The sequence below is a fragment of the Dama dama genome, chromosome 22 (assembly GCF_033118175.1).
Source record: "Dama dama isolate Ldn47 chromosome 22, ASM3311817v1, whole genome shotgun sequence".
NCBI lineage: Eukaryota > Metazoa > Chordata > Mammalia > Artiodactyla > Cervidae > Dama > Dama dama.
This window is the reverse complement of record NC_083702.1, coordinates 50,545,298-50,565,483: the sequence shown is the minus strand read 5'-3', so window position 1 is coordinate 50,565,483 and position 20,186 is coordinate 50,545,298. Positions and strand designations below refer to the sequence as shown.

The following is a 20,186-nucleotide window of genomic DNA, read 5'->3' as shown; positions in this document are numbered from 1 at the left end:
ACCTCACAGTTACTTTTTCTTTTTTCAGTGAGAATGCTTAAGACCTATTCTCTTAGCAAAACTCGAGTATACAACACAGTATTACCAACTACAGTCACCATGCTGTACATCAGATCCTCAGAACATACTTAGCTTGTAAGTGAAAGTCTGTACCCTTTTACCAACGTCTCCCCATTTCCTTCACCCCCTCAGGCCCTGGCAATCACCATTCCACTCTCAGTTTTTATGACTTTGACTCTTCTTTGATAAGAGAGACCACGCAGTATTTGTCTTTCTCTATTTTATTTTACTTAGCAGAATGCCCTCCAGGCTCTGCTGAGGTGGCTGTGGGTGGGGCCACAGTTTTCTCTGCAGTGTTTGGCTAGAGTAGAGCAGTTATTGTCTAAAACTTTTCTGTCTTGTTAGGGCGTTCCTCTCCTAGTCCTCTGGCTACAGAGACCAGACTTACGTTGGTTTGGCTTTGTCTGCCCTTGTTTGCATCTCTCTGCCGGCTCTTTTAGCCCCAAATCTGGGATATACGTGGGCTTTCCTGGTGGCTCAGACGGTAAAGAATCTGCCCGCAACGCAGGTGACCCAGGTTTGATCCCTGGGTCGGGAAGCTCCCCTTGAGAAGGGTACTGAAGGCTACCCACTTCAGTATTCTTGCCTGGAGAATTCCATGGACAGAGGAGCCTGGAGGGCTACCGTCCGTGGGGGTCACAAAAAGTCAAACATGACCTGAGCGACTAACACTTTCACTTTCTGGGCTATATGAAGCAAAAGAAAACCTCCGGCACTCATCAGTGTTTTGCTCCTTGAGCCCTAAGGGGCCTAGCCAGCCTCTTTCTTCTTTCTGCCTTTCAGAATCTTATGTGTGTTTTATATAAAGTTTCTGGGGTTTGGGGATACTTAATGGGAAGGAAAAGTGAAAGCATATTTACTGCAGCTTCCCAGAAGTAGAATTACATTTATTATTTTTGAAATAAAAACCAGAACCATTACATCACAGTGCTAGTGCCTTCCTCAGGTCACAGTTGTGTTAAAAGGGGAATTTTATCTTTAATACAAACTCTTAAAACTATAGCTATACCTTGTAAGGAGGGACAAATGTGATGTCCCTAGCTTTGCGAAATGAGAAACTGATGACAAAAATTTAATCTAACACTGATACTGTCCTCTTATCTTCTCTTTGCACTTTTTAAAACACACTGGTATTTAATCCACAAAACGTCAACGCACCATCCCTTTCCTCTCTGATCTCTCTGCTTTATACATCAGAAAAACAGTGTTACTCAGAGGTCCAGGATCAGTGCATCACTCCATGTGAATTCTGAAACATAGACAAACTGCCTTAGCAGCGTAGTAATTAAGGAACACTTGAGAGTCATGCTATGGTTGATTTCAAAGGAAGATTCTTCAGCATTCCAATAATACCGTCTTCATAAAATACAAGAAGATCTTGGGGTTTTGTAGCCATCAGCTTCCAATAATATTCTAAGTATAAATTTACCTAGGAACTACTGGAAAGTCCAAAGGGATTAGCTCAGTTTACTTTTATTTCGTCTAGATGGATGGGTGGCTATCACTAATCCTACGTGACAGATAAAGTCTATAGACAAATCTGAGATACATATATAGCATGCTATACAGGGAGCAGGATTTATGCACATACAGGGCTCTGTCATTTACTAGCCATATATGCGTATATTCTCGGGTAAATCACTTACAACTCTGTTCATTTTTAGGAAGGGAAGAAAAAACAAGGGGCTTGGATCAGGTGGTTTCTGAGGATTTCCGAATCTGACATCCTATGACTTAAAACTCTTAAATTTGATTATCAAAATTCAGGGATATTTACAACACAGGTAGAGTTTAATTTTATTTCATTCATTATATTATCAAGGAATCACCAAACATCTGCTCTGAATAAGGCATTAGGCTGGTGTTTGGGTCTGGGCCCTACTTGATGAAAGTGAAAGAGGAGAGTGAAAAAGCTGGCTTAAAGCTCAACATTCAGAAAACTAAGATCATGGCATCTGGTCCCATCACTTCATGGCAAATAGATGGGGAAACAGTGGAAACAGTGTCAGACTTTATTTTTGGGGGCCCCAAAATCACTGAAGATGGTGATTGTAGCCATGAAATTAAAAGACACTTACTCCTTGGAAGGAAAGTTATGACCAACCTAGATAGTATATTAAAAAGCAGAGACATTATTTTGACAACAAAGGTTCATCTAGTCAAGGCTATGGTTTTTCCAGTGGTCATGTATGGATGTGAGAGTTGGACTGTGAAGAAAGCTGAGCGCCGAAGAATTGATGCTTTTGAACTGTGGTGTTGGAGAAGACTCTTGAGAGTCCCTTGGAGTGCAAGGAGATCCAACCAGTCCATCCTAGAGATCATCAGTCCTGGGTGTTTATTGGAAGGACTGCTGCTGAGGCTGAAACTCCAATACTTTGGCCACCTCATGAGAAGAGTTGACTCACTGGAAAAGACCCTGATGTTGGGAGGGATTGGGGGCAGGAGGAGAAGGGGATGACAGAGGATGAGATGGCTGGATGGCATCACCGACTCAATGGACATGAGTTTGAGTAAACTCCGGGAGTTGGTGATGGACAGGGAGGCCTGGTGTGCTGCGATTCATGGGGTCGCAAACAGTCGGACACGACTGAGTGACTGAACTGAAATGAACTACTTAAATGGGACCAAAAACTATGTGGCCTAACTATTCTACCCGACCCCATTTACTAGCAAGAAAGGAACTTGGATTAGTTCAGATGATTAGTTCTCAAACTTTTACCCATAAGACTCTTTGCAACCCCATGGACTGTATAGTCCATGGAATTCTCCAGGCCAGAATACTGGAGTGGGTAGCCTTTGCCTTCTCCAGGGGATCTTCCCAGCCCAGGGATCGAACCCAGGTCTCCCGCATTACAGACGGATTCTTCACCAGCTGAGCCACAAGGGAAGCCTGTCAAGACATCAGGAATGCTTATACAGACTGCTGGGGCCCACCCTGATGGTTTCTGATTCAGAGGAACTGGAATGGAGCTTGAAAATTTGTGTATCTAACAAGCTCCCAGATGCTGCTGGTTCAAGGAGCACGCCTGGAGAACCACTGATTCAGATACAGTCCCATGTGTCAGGGGTCTCTGCTGTAACGCTGGTGCTCTTGCCTCTTCATACTCTTTCATCTCCATTTTCCTTGCAACAATATTCATTCCCTCTCTATTGAGAAGCAGTTACATTCCTTTTTTTGTGTGTAGTTCTGGTAAAATTACTGATCTGAATGCCCCTCTGTTCCAGGGATAGAAATGTAAATTTAGCTGGGCTAATCATCACCCACTGATCCTGGGGGTAAGCATGTGACCAAAGATAAGCCAACTACTGAGCTTTGCCCTAGAATTTGCCAACTTACAGAAAGCTAGCTCATTCTTTGCTTCTGTAATACAAACTAAAAGGATATGACCTCACAACTGTCAGCAGCCACCTGCAATAGGAGTGAATGAGGGCCACAAACAAAAGTTGAAGTGAAAGACAGAGAGAAGGTAATCATGAATTTAATCATAAATGTAAGCCCCAGATCTACTTATATCTGAGGTAGATATATATATATTTATCTGAACAGACTCACTGGAAAAGACCCTGATGCTGGGCAAGAATAAAGGCAGGAGGAGAAGGGGACGACAGAGGATGAGATGGCTGGATGGCATTACCGACTCAATGGACATGAGTTTGAGCATGCTCCAGGAGTTGGTGATGGACAGGGAAGCCTGGTGTGTTGCAGTCCATGGGGTCACAAAGAGTCGGACATGACTGAGCGACTGAACTGAGCTGAACTGATCCAAAGGTAAGCTAGGTTCCCTATAAATAAGGAGATGGTATAGTAGTTGAAAGCATGAGTTTTAGAGTAACAAACTTGGGTTTAATCCATCCACTTACCACTAGTGTGACCTTAGGCAAATTTCTAAGCTTCATAAAATAAGAATAACATCACCTACTGGAGAGTCTTCCTTATGGGCATCAAATGAGAAAACTCATGCAGAGTCTTGACAGGGAACATTCATGCAAAGAATGATACTTGTTACTATTACACCACTTATGCAATGGTTATCTCCCAGGTACTATAACTGGTGCTTTATATGCTTTTTTACTAATCTGGGACCAAAAATGAATATAAAGGATGTTCAAGGCATAAGTACAAAGAGGTAGTTTATACTGGCACAAAAGCTTACTCCTTTGGAAAATCTTGAATAAGTAAAAGCAGGCATTCTATACTCCTACAGGTCTTTTTGCTATCTCTACAGAATTCCTATGGCACTCACTTTTTACCTCTATAGATACATGAACATACCTGCAACAAATAGAAAATCATTTTTTTAGAACTGTATCACTTAGAATAGTATTGGTCTGTGTGATTAGTCGCTTAGTCATGTCCAGCTCTTTGTGACGCCATGGACTGTAGCCCACCAGGTTCCTCTGTCGATGGAATTCTCCAGGCAAGAATACTGGCCTAGGTTGCCATTTCCTCCTCTAGGGGCTCTTCCCCACCCAGGGATCAAGTCTGTGTCTCCTCTGTCTCCTGCATTAGCAGGCGGATTCTTTATCCACTGAGCCACCCAGGAAGCCCTTACAATAGCATTAAAAAGTATCAAATAACTAGAAATGACCCTAACTAAAAATGTAAAAGACTTTTGTTCAGAAACTGTAAAACATCAGTGAGGGGAATTAAAGATGACCTAAACAAATGGAGGACTATTATTCCACAAACATGGAACAACAGAGCCAGTTCGCCCCCTAATTATCTCTGAATCACAACTGCAACAACTTTTTTTGAAAACTGACATGTTTTACACTAAAAACATACATGGAAATGCAAAGGGAAAGAATAACCAAAGCACTCTCCTGGAAGACTAAGGACAGAAAATTCTCTACTAGATAGCAAGACTTACAGAGTAATGATGACAGTGTGGCTTTCATGACAAGAGACATAAATACACCAAAGGAACAGAATTGAGAGCCCAGAAGTAGCCCTACTCACAAACGGGCACTTGACTTACAACAAATATTTTGAGTTATACGATAGTGAGGACACAAACGGAAATCCATGTGGAAAAGAAAAAATAGAACCCCTACCTCACACTCTATACAGAATGGATTCCAGGCAGGGAAAGATCAAAGTGTAAAAGATAAAACAATGACACTTCAAGGAAGTATTATACAAGAATATCTTAATTCACAGGGTGTAGATAGATTTCTTAAACAGCAGACGAAAAGCACAGACCATAGAAAAGTGGGGAAAAGAGGACTGTATAAAAATTAAGAACTTCTGCTCATCAAAACATACCACTGAGAGTTAAAAAGCAAGCCACCGGTGGGGGCAGGGGGACGGCGGTTGGTGCGGAGTATGTGTATTACATATAACTAAAGGGCTTGGGGCTTCCCTGGTGGCTAGATGGTAAAGAATCTGCCTGCAATGTAGGAGATCTGGGTTTGATTCCCCGGGTTGGGACGATCCTCTGGAGAAGGGGATGGCTACCCACTCCACTATTCTTGCCTGGGGAATCCCCAGGGACAGAGGAGCCTGGTGAACCACAGTCCACGGAGTCACAAAGAGTCAGGCACGACTGAGCGACTAACACTTGCACTTTTCACTTTCACTAAAGGGCTTACATCTATAATATAAAAATAACTCCTATAAATCAATAATAAAAAGAAAGACAAACAACTATACACGAAAATGGGCAAAGAAACTTCACCAATGATACACAAATGATCAGCAAACATCATCATAGGAAAATCCCACTTAAAACCTCAACATACCACCCCACATATGCCAGAATTTCTAAAATTAAAATGACCGCTAGGGCATCCCTGATGGCTCACTGGTAAAGAATCCACCTGAGACGTGGGTTCAATCCCTGATCTGGGAAGATGCCACATGCCGCGGAGCAACAAAGCCTGTGCATCACAACTACCGAGCCTGTGCGCTGGAGCCCGCTGAGCCACACTGCTGAGCCCACGTGCTGCGGCCACTGAAGCCCGAGCGCCCTAAGCCCGTGCAAGAGAAGCCACTGCAGTGAGAAGCCTGCACACCACAACGAGAGAGCAGCCCCTACGCACCACAACTAGAGCAAAAGCCAGCCCAGCAACAAAGACCAAGAACAGTCAAAAATAAATAAATAAGCACATTAAAGTCATTTTGGACTTCCCTTGTACCTCAGTTGGTAAAGAATCTGCCTCCAATGCAGGAGACCCGGGTTCAATTCCTGGATCGGGAAGATCCCCTAGAGAAGGAAATGGCAACCCACTCCAAATTTCTTGCCTGGAGAATCTCATGGACAGAGAAGCCTGGCAGGCTACAGTCCATGGCATTACAAGAGTCGGACACAACTTAGAGACTACACCACAAAATCATTTTAAAAAAGACTGCTGATACCTTGTATAAATAATAACATAGGACAGCGGAACTGCTCATATACGGCTACATTTGTCTGTAAATTGGTACAACCACTTTGGAAAACCATTTGACAAATACTACATTTAAATACCTGCATATTCTAAGACCTAGAGATTCCATTTCTACCTATCTACCCACGAGAAATGCATGCAGAAGTACACCAAGAGCCTGGAAACACCATTCAGCCCAAAGTCCATCAACAGTAGGGTGCACTGAAGAAAACAGCAGGATGGATAAATTGTGATGTATTTATACACTGGATTACAACACAGCAATAAAAATACATGACCAACAGTTTTCTAAAACTTACATAATGTTGACCCAAAAAACCCAAACATCAAGGTATACTCCATACTTCCACTGCATAAATTTTAAAAATGAATTAAGTAAACCCAAGCAATGGTGTTTAATAATACACACTTATAAAGACAAAAAAGTACTGAGAAATATCAGGTTATTGATTATTTTTGGTGATGGAGAAAAAAGAAAAGCTTTTGTAAGGGAGCACCGATGAAGAGTAACGAAATACAGGTAAGATTCTATTTGTTGACCCAAGTGACCGTTATACAGTTATTTGTGTCATGAAAGTTCACTGAGCTGTATATTTCTGCTTCTTACACTCTATATATTTTAAATGTCACAATCTAATAAGTTTTGAAAACCTCATCAAATTAAATCTTTCAAAACATTTACATTATACCTTCATGCTTTTTAACAGCAAAGTTTAACACTATGAAGTTCTTAGGGCTAGCAGTGTTAAACGTTCATAAAATCATAAAAGCAAGGGCTTCCATGGTGGCTCAGTGGTGAAGAGTCCGCCTGCCCATGCAGGAGACACGGGTCTGATTTCTGATCCGGGAAGATCCCACAGGCTGTGGCACAGTGAAGCCTGTGCACAACTAATGAGCACGCACTCTGGACAACCCGGGACCCAAAACTACTGAAGCCCATGCATCTGAGAGGCCATGCTCTGCAACGGAAGAAGCTCCTGCAGAGAGAAGGCCGGGCACTGCAGCCAGAGAGCAGCCCTGCTCTCGGCAACCACAGAGAAGCCCGCACGCAGCGGTGAAGACACAGCATGGGCCACAAACACACAAATCAGGAACAAATTTATAATTCACAAAAGCAACTTTTCCCAATTACACACAAGCTCTTCTCTCAAATATCAAGAAATCGGTGAGCATACACCAGAGGAAGGGACATAATGAGTTATGTAACTGTTCGACCTAACAATCTATACACACTAACATATTTTTCCTACAGATGTTATCATGCTATATGTAGCTAACTGTTGAGTGTTTCTTCTGAATAACTATCACCAAAAAGTCAGGAAAAAAGTCAACCCAAAACATTATATTCATTTTAGCAGTTATGATGCTATGGTAATAATTTAAAACAATCATATTTCAAGTGGACAGATAGGTTTGGTTCCCCCTTTAGTATTATAGTCTATTCAAAAATTCAATATACTTAACAGTTCTTTTCATATCTTTTTTCCACCTGATAGTATAAAAATTATGTTTCTATTTAGATAAAATGTACATTTTCCCTTTAGATAAAAATCTTTTGTGTTTAAAAGTGTCTTAGAGTCATAAATGACCTGAGATTTCCTTTAGAGAGCAAACAATGGAAGAGAAAGGCACATTATGATAATGTATCTAACACTTTCCTAGAGACAATCTTTTTCTGAGGAATGAAAATTGATAGTAACAGAATGCTACCTTTTTACAATGTACTATGTTAGAAAGGTAATTATATAACAGGTAATTTTGTAACTTTATATAATACTACATTAAGAACTCCTACAAGTAAATAAGTAATATACACATTTTTAAATGGATAAAAGAAAGAACAAGATAACGGAGGAGTAGGTGGACGTGGAGTACATCTCTCTCCAGGGATACATCAGGAATACACCTTCAGACACAGAAGTTCATGCAGAACACCAGTTGAGGGCAGACAGGAGTACCTGACCAGCAGAAAAGAATATATAGAAGCACACAAAACTTGGTAAGACGAAGGAACTAGGGGGAAAACAAGAGTGTTAGTAGGACTGGACCTGCCCTCAGCGGGTTAGGGAACTGAAGCAGGAGTCCGATCCCCATATCGGGGCAATTGTCTGAGTCAGAGGAGAACATTTAAGGCTGTGAAACAGCTGATCTGTGGCAGCCTAAATGGAATGAGAATCAGACAGTCCTTGCCACAGCCATACACACCCCGGACAGGGACACAGATCCCCTGGAAGGCTCAGCGGCTGGGAGCTGGAGTTTAGGGATTGTGGAGCAATTCCAGGGTGAGGGCTGCTGCTGACTGTAGAGAGACGGATCGAGGGGATGTGAGGGAGGAGACTGTGGTGGGAAATGCCTGTGGAAGGCATGGAAGCCAGGCAGCCATGGAAGCAAGGCGATACTGCTGAGGCCTGAGTAGGAGATGGAGCCATCCCCACTGCCTCTCTCTCCCCACATGCCAGCATCCGCAGCTGAGCAATAGAGAGATGTATGTGAAGAGTAACGTGGAAACTTACGTTATCACATGTAAAATAGATAACCAACGGGAATTTGCTCTATGGCTCAGGAAACTCAAACAGGGGCTCTGTACCAACCTAGAGGGGTGGGATGGGAGGGAGATGGGAGGGAGGGTCAAAAGGGAGGGGGTATATGCATACCTGTGGCTGATTCATGCTGAGTTTTGACAGAAAACAACTCTACAAAGCAATTAGCCTTCAATAAAATATAAATTAAAAAGAAAAAAAAAAACCTTAAAAAAATGGATAAGATACAAAAAAGTAATTCATATAAGAAGCATTCACAGAAAAGGTAAGAATGGCCAATAAACATATGAAAAGAGGCTAAAACATTAATAGTAATTAATGTTAATTAAAATAGGATAACATTTTCCTATCAACTGGCAAAAATGAAAAAGAGCAAGAACATCAAATGTTGATAAGGGTGTGGAAAAATAAAAGTATTTACATATTTCTGGAAGGACTACAAATTGGTAAAAACTTTTTGAAAGGCAATTTGACAATACCTATGAAATTTTAAACACACACACCTGCTCTAATACCCAACAATCCCATTTTTAAAATCTATCTTATGAAAAAATTAGTATGAGTCTATAAAGATAAATTTGTAAGGATATTTGTTATAGTACCAGCATAGGAGAATAAGTAAATTTTGGTATATATACATATATATAAGATGAAAATATCAAGCACTCTTTTTAAAATGCTAAATATCCTTTTTACTAATTTAGAAACATGTCCAAGATATATTAATAAGCAGTGAAAATAAACTGAGAAAAATACATACGGAATTTAATTTTTATTTAAAAAAAAAAAACCCTCTGCACATATGCTTGTATATAAGCACAGAAAAGTCGTCTGCAAGTATACACAGCAAACTCTTAACAATGGTAACCTCCAGAGGGGAAGAGAGTTTTTTAATTTGGAGATGAGGAGCAAGACTTTTTATCGTTGACTCAATACTCTGCATTGTTTGAGTTCATTTTAATGAACATACATTATTTTTTATTTTTAAAGCAGGGATGTATTTAAATATATTGAGTTATTCATTTAGCTGATTTACCCTATTTGGGATTACTTTATATTTAATATTAAGAATTACTTTATGGTCAGAATCAGACAATTCTCTTAGAATTTCTAAAGGAAGACAAACAAAAGATATCTAGAAAGAGCAGATTCTCCACCAGAGCCTGCATCAGTTCATTTTAACTAAGGGATAAATTAAAACTAAATATAACGTCTGAGATTAGTAACTGACAAAAAGCAATTTAAACAACAAAGCCAGTGAAGTCGAACAAAGATGAAAACCCACCTGCACTATGTCCAAAACCATGCCAGCCGAGACTGTCCCAAAGCCAGCTAACAGAAACGGCACCAGGATCTGCAGTGCCATGACACCACTGGACTCCTTTGGTAACTTCTGGCTTGTCTCCACAATGACATCTTCATCACCATCACTAGACCCATCATCATCTTGCAGCATGGCTGTAGTCTCTGAAGCCTCCCTTCCATCACAGTAATTGTAGTTGGCATAGTCATCATACTTTTGGCTACAGCTTGACGGCGTGTGCCCACTGTTGCCATGAAAAGACTGCTCCGAGAAACTGTGATATTCCATGTGCTGTTCGGATCTATTACTGAAAGTCTGAGCTGCAGGTGATAACCCATCTTGCCAAATGCTATTTCCTTTTTTGTGCCTGTCTTCCTGGTTTTTCTGGTATATTACTGGAACCATACTCAGCAGTAAGTTTAAAAACTTATCAGACTGAATTGTATTTAAACTTAAAGTCCAGTCCACAAAACCTCCTCCACTGCTTCGACCACCACTTGATTTATTAATAATAGATCTTCCTTTACTATTAGTCATATTGTCATTGCAAAAGACCCTGTTTGCCTTAGATCTCAAGCTTCGTGAACCACAGCAGATGAATCAGAACCACACGAAAGCTGGTGTAAATTAAGATGTTGACTTCATTGTGCAGAAAACAGCACTTCCACTAATAGAAGATGTTTAGAAGTTCCACAGAGGGACTGGATCTGGAAAAATAAAGTAATTTTTAAAAGTGAGAATAACTATCTTGATAACTCATAATTAAAGGTATAAAATACACATGTTCTTAAACGAACCCTGAGGTACTGACATTATACTCTGTGGGCTTAACACATAACTGGTTTGTGCCATGCAACTGCTTAGGATGCAGAAATGTAGCATACGGCTTTTTTTGGCGGCCTATTTTGGTTAAAAGTATTTATTTTTGCATACTTTATGTAATTAATATCCATGTAATGTCTTCAAAGTGAAAGTTTTTCAGTCATGTCCGACTCTTTTGTGACTCCATGGACTGTATAGTTCATGGAATTCTCCAGGACAGAATACTGGAGTGAGTAGCCTTTCCATTCTCCAGGAGATCTTTCCAACCCAGGGATCGAAACCAGGTCTCCCACATTGCAGGAGGATTCTTTACCAGCTGAACCACAAGGGAAGCCCAAGAATACTGAAGGAGGTAGCCTATCCCTTCTCCAGCGAATCTTCCCAACCCAGGAATCGAACTAGGGTCTCCTGCATTGCAGGCAGATTCTTTACCAACTGAACTATCAGGGAAGCCCTTCAAATGTCTTCAATGTCTCTGCAATTCTACAAAAGACAAATTTATTAAAGTAATGGCTTTCATTACTTATACTGAAGTCTCAGAATTAAATTGCTACCACCATTTCCATATGTCAGCCCAACAAAGGTAAAATATATGACATTATATTTTAAATATATTAAATAATATCTGTTACTTTATCTCCAACTTAATACAGTATACATTTTGCTATTAAAATATGAAGAAACAATGATAATGTCTGCCATGAAATTACTTGATAAATATCCTAAATAGTGCACATGGTATTTATTTCACATGTAAAACTAGGTTGTCATATTTGTAGTTCTAACAAAAAAAAATCATTATAGTTGATTTAGGGATATAATAGTGTTACCTAAGAAATAAATAAAATGAAAAAGAATTACAAAGAATCACTTAATCCTATTTTGCAAGCCAACCAAAAGCAAGTTTTTAATGCCCTTCTCAAAGTTAGCTCTGACCTTCAATCTGAGTAGGTTTCTGATTGGCTAGTCAGTGATGAGAGTCTCTCTCTAAAGATCTTAAACTAGAGACATACAGTGTAAGCTTTCCATCCTAAAGTCCTGAATATTCACTGGAAGGACTGATGCTGAAGCTGAAACTCCAATACTTTGGCCACTGATTCAAAGAACTGACTCATTGGAAAAGACCCTGATGCTGAGAAAGACTGAAGGCAGGAGGAGAAGGGGATGATAGAGGATGAGATGGTTGGATGGCATCAGTGACTCGATGGACATGAGTTTGAGCAAGCTCCAGGAGTTGGTGATGGACAGGGAGGCCTGGTGTGCTGCAGTCCATGGGGTCACAAAGAGTCGGATGCTGTTGAACAACTGAACTAAAGTGTAAGCTAGTTTGAGAATGACAGACACTGAAGTTGTGAGGTCATATATCACCTGCCCAGGTAGAGAGTCTGACTCTTTGGATAGCTGCCACCAAGGTACAGAGGTTTTCAAAGTCATTAGAGTGGGCCTAAGGCTGCAGGTGTTTCTCAGGAACACCCAGCCCTATCTTACACCTCCAAGAGCATTCAAGATCAACTAATTAGCCCTGATTTGATAAGGGACAGAGAGCCCCACTGCCTAACTGGACTGTTCACCCACCAAACTAGACTAAGAACTGTTGCTGCTATACTGCTGCTTTTAATGAAAACCATTCTATTCTTCAATATTTGTTTTCAACTTCTTAGAATGCCAATCTCCTCTCCTTGGATAGGAAGATCAATGGCAAAAATTGGCAAAGGGCAAAAAGGAAAGGGGCTCTGTCAGGGGAAAGTGGATGCTAGGGCCTGGTTCATCTACTTCATCATTCACTCACTTGCTTCCTCTTGTGATTATAGACGGGTCTGGGAATTCCTGTGGGGGGGAAAGTCTCAACATGTAGATTCTAGGACTCCAGACCTACTGGCTCAGAATCTGTTTGAGGCATAGAAATCTTTTTTTTTTTTTTCTTTATACTCCCCAAGTGATGACAGTACAGACATTATGTGGACTTGCAGAGAATCCAATGAGATGAAGTACTAGATGCCATTTTTGCCTCTGGCGGGTGGATCGGTATACAAACTCAGTGTTTAAAGAGAATCAAATGAACGGAAACAATGTCCAGAATGAAACAAGAAGAAACCAAGCAATCCAGAGAGGAGGACAGATGGCTCCTTGAGGACCTTCCATGTAAGAAGAGGCTCAGCTGTATGTCTGAAACTTGGAAGATTGCCAGCAGCCTTACATGAGTCAGATTGCGTGGGTTTCTGTTCCTTAAACCAATTTGCCTCCTTTTAAATAGTGAGCACTTCACTGCCCAAAAGAGATCTCTAATCAAACAAAAAACAGAACAAACTTTTAAGACAGTCTATTCCACTAAAGGGCCAGTGATGTACATTGGCAATTTCTTCTTCCTCTTGAAGCAGAACTATAAAGTAATCAAACTGGAAATGCAGAGAAATGTAGATGATAGTATGTATATCACCACTCAGTCAGCATTCACCTCCAAATGCATGGTCAGGAAACTTGAGCAACTAACCCTAAATAGAAAAATGGAGGGAAGACAAAAGGCGGGGTGGGGGAAGGAATTCTCCAGAAAGTTATCTCTCTTAGAATACCTGCAGGGCATGGCTAAGCAGAGTCTACACTGAGTTAGCCAGCGGGATCCAGATGCATCCAGCTCACACACTTTTGCCCCTGGTATTCTTTCTCAAGGGAAGCTATGAAGAAGGTGAGATGGAGACACAGATATTCAGCCGGGTCCAGTGGGCAGAGACCAGACAGAACTTTGGGGTAACTTTAAAACAATGCCTCCTGGAGAAAGGAAGCCACAGGTGTGGAGCCTCGTGCTGGATTTCAACCCCACCCCCTCCCCTCAGCCAAGCACCGTCACACACTGTGGAACCTGCACGGCTTTACACAACACACCGGGAAGCTGAGTGAAGCAGAAACCACGCTTAAAGGGCATAAAAAACACATGCTTTTGTTGTTTCCTCCGCATCTTTTCCCAACGTTTCAGCTTACAGTAGCTCCATTTCCCATGTGAAATCACACTTGCCTCGCCTATGAGGCACTGGTATGCCCAGTAATCAAACGTCCCTGCCACATACTGACAACCGCCTGGGGCAGGCCTGAGTCCTACCCTGGAATTTCACATTCCTGTCGCCTTACGATTTCCTGAATGGCTGACGGATGCCAACAAAAGAGGCACTACTCCTTCTTCAAGGATTTTACCTTGTGGTGGAGAGGAAAAACAATCAGGTGAGCAAACAAGTAAAGGAGATAATCTGTGATAAAGGCAATGAAGGAAACAGTTGATAGAGCAAAGAGTGAATGACTTACAGGGCTACTTCAGAGGGGGAGGCCTCTGGAAGAGTGTTTTCTCAGGACCTCCCTGGTGGTCCAGGGACTAAAACTCTGCACTCTCAATGCAGGGGCCAGGGTTCAATCCCTCGTCAGGGAACTAGATCCCACATGCTGCAGCCAAAGATCCTGCATGCCAAAACTAAGACCCAGTGCAGCCAAATGAATAAATTAATTCCTTTAAAAAAGAGTGTTTTCTCACTTCCCTTTTGAATGAGATAATTCTGAGATTTGTCACTATATTTTCATCCTCCAAAAGCTCCCTCCATCACCACCACCACCATTTACACTTGGAGGAAAGCTCATCCATCCACAGAAACGGAGAATCACAGCTAGGAGATGTTGAGAGGGTTCTGATAACACTACATGATTAGGACATCTCATTTATTTAAAGCCCATTCCATCCCGGTTCTTCCCAGTTTTATGGGCCAATAAATCTCCATTGCTTAAGCTAGGCTAAATGGCGCTTCTGTCATAACATCTGTTTGTAAAATAGTGCAATTTGGAAGTACTAAGAATTACCTTGCTACAAGTGCATACCATAGACCACATACCACAATCTTGCACTGAGAAAAATGTGCTAATTTTTATTTATCCTTCATTTTACCCAGCTAATGAGTGATCGGTTAGTCTAATGCTTGCAGACTGACAAGGTCTATAAAGGTCTATTATCTCCCTTAAAGACTTCTTGAATTTTCTTCCTTTAAAGAAGTCACTTAGAAACTCATTGAATAATGACTACAATCAAATTACTCTGAAGTTGATTTAAAATGGGTAATGTACACATATAGCACTAAATAAAAAATCAGTTGGATTGCTCTATATTGCTCTTCATCCATAAATGAGTGAAAATTACTGAAAAATTTAAAAATAAGTAAATAGAATTGGGCAAAGTTTCCCTAGTTTTACATGCTGTAAGTGAAAGAACATCAGTGGAGATATTTATGGGTCACAGGTTCAATCCCTGGGTTGGAAAGATCCCCTGGAGTAGGAAATGGCAACCCACTCCAGGATTCTTGCCCAGAAAACCCTCTGAACAAAGGAGTCTGTGGGCCTGCAGCCCCCCAGCCCCCCATCACTCTCTGTTATGGAATCACAGAGCCGGACACAACTGAGCGCTGAGCACAGGAAACAGCGGCATCAGCGTCGCCTGGATGGTGATGAGAAATGCAGGCTCTCAGTTCCCAAGCAGAACCCAACCTGCTGGATCACACCCTGTGCTCACAGTATCAATACCATCTCCTCGTGCTTTGCTTCCCTGGTAGTTCGGTCAGTAAAGAATCTGCCGACAATTCGGAAGACCCGGGTTCAATTCCTGGGTTGGGAAGATCCCCTGGAGAAGGGCATGACAACCCACTGACTCCACTAATCTTGCCTGGAGAATTTCATGGACAGAGGAGCCTGGCAGGCTACCATCCATGGGTTCTCAAAGAGTAGGACACCACTGAACGACTAAAACACATACCATGTGCTTTATGTAAACATGGCAATTTAAGAAGCACCTCCCTGAACATCCAAAAGAATTTGTATTTATACACATTAGACTAAAAATTAGATGTTGTCAGACTTTCAGATGTGAACAAAGACCTGAGTACTGGTAACACATACACCACCACTAATGGGAGCTGAAACTGTACAACCACTTTGGAAAACAACGTGGTCTGATTTACTGAAGAAATTGAAGAAGCATACATACGTGCCACATTCCAACAACTCCACACCAAAGTCCATACCCTGAAGCAACTCTTGCTTTGTACCCAGAAGATGCATAAAAGAATATCCTTAGCAACATTTTCATATTAGCAAAAAAAGAAAAGAAAAAATTAGAATTAACACAATAAAAGATAAATTGTGGGATATTCACACAATGGAATCTATGAAGGAGGGGATTATGCTGCTGCTGCTGCCAAGTCACTTCAGTTGTGTCCAACTCTGTGCGACCCCATAGACGGCAGCCCACCAGGCTCCCGTCCCTGGGATTCTCCAGGCAAGAACACTGGAGTGGGTTGCCATTTCCTTCTCCAATGCATGGAAGTGAAAAGTGAAAGTGAAGTCGCTCAGTCGTGTCCGACTCTTAGCGACCCCATGGACTGCAGCCCACCAGGCTCCTCCGTCCATGGGATTTTCCAGGCAAGAGTACTGGAGTGGGGTGCCATTGCCTTCTCCAGAGGGGATTATAAGCAAGCACAAATTTCAAGAGAATGGTTACATTTGTGGAAGTAGTACAAAAACCACACAGAGAGCTCCAAAGCTAGTGGTTATATTTTTTAAGCTGGGGAGCAGATCCCTGAATGTTTGTTATTGTTCTTTAGTTCAGTTCAGTCACTCAGTTGTATCTGACTCTTTGTGACCCCATGGACTGCAGCACACCAGGCTTCCCTGTCCATCACCAACTCCCGAAGCTTGCTCAGACTCATGCCCATCAAGTAGCTGATGCTATCCAACCATCTCATCCTCTATCGACCCCTTCTCCTGCTTTCAATTTTTCCCAGCATCAGGGTCTTTTTCAATGAGTCAGTTTTTCGCATCAGGTGGCCAAAGTATTGGAAGTTCAGCTTCAGCATCAGTCCTTCCAATAAATATTCAGGACTGATTTCCTTTAGGAAGGACTGGTTTGCTCTCCCTGACGTCCAAGGGACTCTCAAGAGTCTTCTCCAACACCACAGTTCAAAAGCATCAATTCTTTGGTGCTCAGCTTTCTTTTTAGTCCAACTCTCACATCCATACATGACTTACTGGAAAAACCATAGCTTTGACGAGACAGACCTTTATTGGCAAGTAATGTCTCTACTTTTTAATATGCTATCTGGGTTGGTCATAGCTTTTCTTCTAAGGAGCAAGCGTCTTTTAATTTCATGGCTGCAGTCACCATCTGCAGTGATTTTGGAGCCCCCAAAATAAAGTCTGTCACTGTTCCCACTGTTTCCCCATCTATTTGCCATGAAGTGATGGACTGGATGCCATGATCTTTATTTTCTGAATGTTGAGTTTTAAGCCAACTTTTTCACTCTCCTCTTTCACTTTCATCAAGAGGCTCTTTAATTCTTCTTCGCTTTCTGCCATAAGGGTGATGTCATCTGCATATCTGAGGTTATTGATATTTCTCCCAGCAATCTTGATTCCAGCTTGTGCTTCACCCAGCCTGGCATTTCTCATGATGTACTCTGCATATAAGTTAAATAAGCAGGTGACAATATACAACCTTGAGTCCTCCTTTCCCGATTTGGAACCAGTCTGTTGTTCCACTGCCGGTTCTAACTGTTCCTTCTTGACCTGCATACAGATTTCTCAACTCTTTAAGAATTTTCCACAGTTTGTTGTGACTCACACAGTCAAAGGCTTTGGCGTAGTCAGTAAAGCAGAAGTAGATGTTTTTCTGGCACTCTCTTGCTTTTTTGATGATCCAATAGATGTTGGCAATTTCATCTCTGGTTCCTCTGCCTTTTCTAAATCCAGCTTGAACATCTTAAAGTTCATGGTTCATGTACCATTGAAGCCTGGCTTGGAGAATTTTGAGCATTACTTTGCTAATATGTGAGATGGGTGCAATAGTGCAGTAGTTTGAACATTCTTTGGCATTGCCCTTCTTGGAACTGGAAAGAAAACTGACCTTTTCCGGTTCTGTGGCCACTGCTGAGTTTTCCAAATTTGCTGGCATATTGGGTACAGCACTTTCACAGCATCATCTTTTAGGATTTGAAATAGCTCAACTGGAATTCCATCAGCTCCACTAGTTTTGTTCATAGTGATGCTTCCTAAGGCCCACTTGACTTCACATTCCAGGATGTCTGGCTCTAGGGGGCTGATCACACCATCATGGTTATCTGGGTCATGAAAATCTTTTTTGTAGAGTTCTTTTGTGTATTCTTGCCACCTCTTCTTAATATCTTCTGCTTCTGTTAGGTTTATATCATTTCTGTCCTTTATTGTGGCCATCTTTGCATGAAATGTTCCCTTGGTATCTCTAATTTTCTTGAAGGAGTCTCTAGTCTTTCCCATTCTATTGTTTTCCTCTATTTCTTTGCATTGATCACTGAGGAAGGCTTTCTTATCTCTCCTTGCTATTCTTTCGAACTCTGCATTCAAATGGAACATTTTCATTATTTGGCATGCGTGCTTCAGTCTGAATGATACTGTGACAGATTTTATTACTTCCCATTATTGCTTCCCTCCTGTAAGAGGACTGTCATCTCTGCCTGTTGCCAAATTACCTGCAGGGAGTATGTGAAGATTACACTGCCTCATCTCTACCGACATCAGGTCTGGGCAGACGACTCAGGAAGCAACAACATCTACAAAGAGAAGCAGTTCAACTCTGCCTTCTTTTCCCGCCGATGTGGGAACGACATGTCCTAGGTTCAGACTGGGTCCTGGGACAAAGAAAACACCCAGAACTACAGGTACTGAAGCTCATCTGCAGCAACCTACGGGCAACATGTAGGAGGAGAGAAAGAAAGCTTTGCTGCTGAAAGCCACCAAGGGTTCGGGATTGTTTACTACCACAGCAAGATTTAATGAAAACTAAACTCAAAAGCAGGCATCTTAAAAAAAGAATCTGACCCACATAGTCCCATCTATTTTAGTTTAATAGAGTCTCTCTGATATACTGAGCATGTAAGGATTCCATCTATGGTTAAAGAGCTTTGAAACAGTGTTTTCCAAACATTTAGATCTTGTTAACTGCATTTCCCCCCAAATTTTATCAAGTTAACAATGATTTTTCCTTTAAAATATAAGTGTACATTTTAATACCATACAAGTAGAAAGGACAAACTCTTAGACTAAAAGCCTTTCCATTGAATACATTTAGATTTATTAAGAACTCACTCCTTGCTTCCTGTGGAAGCTCTGTCATGGGCCAACATTAATCAGGGGAGTTGGGTTAGGGAACCACTGACTTAAAGGAAAACAAACTAACATCAGACAGTCCTGATGAACTCCACTGCAGTTACAAAAAAAAAAAAGTAATAATGTTAAAATTGCTTGTTTTTAAAAGTTAAGAAAAAGAATTGTATGTGTGTTGATTTACTAAATCAGTATCCTGGAGAAAATCTGCCCATTGTGCTGGAGGAGGCAATCTGTTCCTTTGCAAAGGTTAAATAATACACTTGAAAAATTCATCAGAGCAGTTGAGTTAGCAGACTTATGTCATGCCTCATTACTAAGAAAGGCAATAAATGGAAGTCTAATTCTTTATCTTCCCCTTAGAACAACAAAAAGATGAAAGCATTTAGTCAAAAATCTCAAAACTTGTCACAGCACTGTCACACACATATATTCACACACCAAATGACCTAGAAGTCAAGGCAGATTATGGTTATTATGTATTCTTAGTTTTGCCACTCTCCAAGTGTGCATTCTGCTTTTCACTTCCTCTGAATATATGTATTCTACATCTCTGTTTGTTAGAAGATGCAGATAGTCACTGAACAGGATGTATTATGCGGTCAGTTAAGTCAGATTTCAGAGAAGTCATCCCAGACAAAATGAGACCTTAGCTGATGTTTTACAAATTATTTTATTTTATAAAAAATTTTGGCACATTTTTTTCAATAATACTCAGTAAGTACTGACTTGTTTCACTGGATAGCAGGTTCGCAAAGAGGGATTATATCTATTTATAATAATTTGCTTTTTTGCAGCATCCAAACAGCAGGCTGCCTTTATGGCTGATCCGTTTTCTTCCACTATTTCCATTTAAAGAGTAAAAACTATCTAAACATAAATCCTCATTGATTTCAATGATTACTCTTTCC

The 20,186-nt window shown here is 41.1% G+C and overlaps 1 protein-coding gene across 4 annotated transcripts in view; it reads right to left on the bottom strand.

Moving 5' to 3' along the window:
• The window catches only part of SLC41A2 (solute carrier family 41 member 2), a 129,079-nt gene that overhangs the window by 90,495 nt on the left and 18,398 nt on the right, over positions 1–20,186 (bottom strand). For all 4 annotated transcript variants that reach the window (XM_061125465.1, XM_061125464.1, XM_061125467.1 and 1 more), the window contains one exon: positions 10,276–11,000. In XM_061125465.1, the coding sequence (XP_060981448.1) occupies positions 10,276–10,830 (555 nt within the window). In that variant the 5' untranslated portion in view covers positions 10,831–11,000. The remainder of the gene's footprint in view (positions 1–10,275; positions 11,001–20,186) is intronic.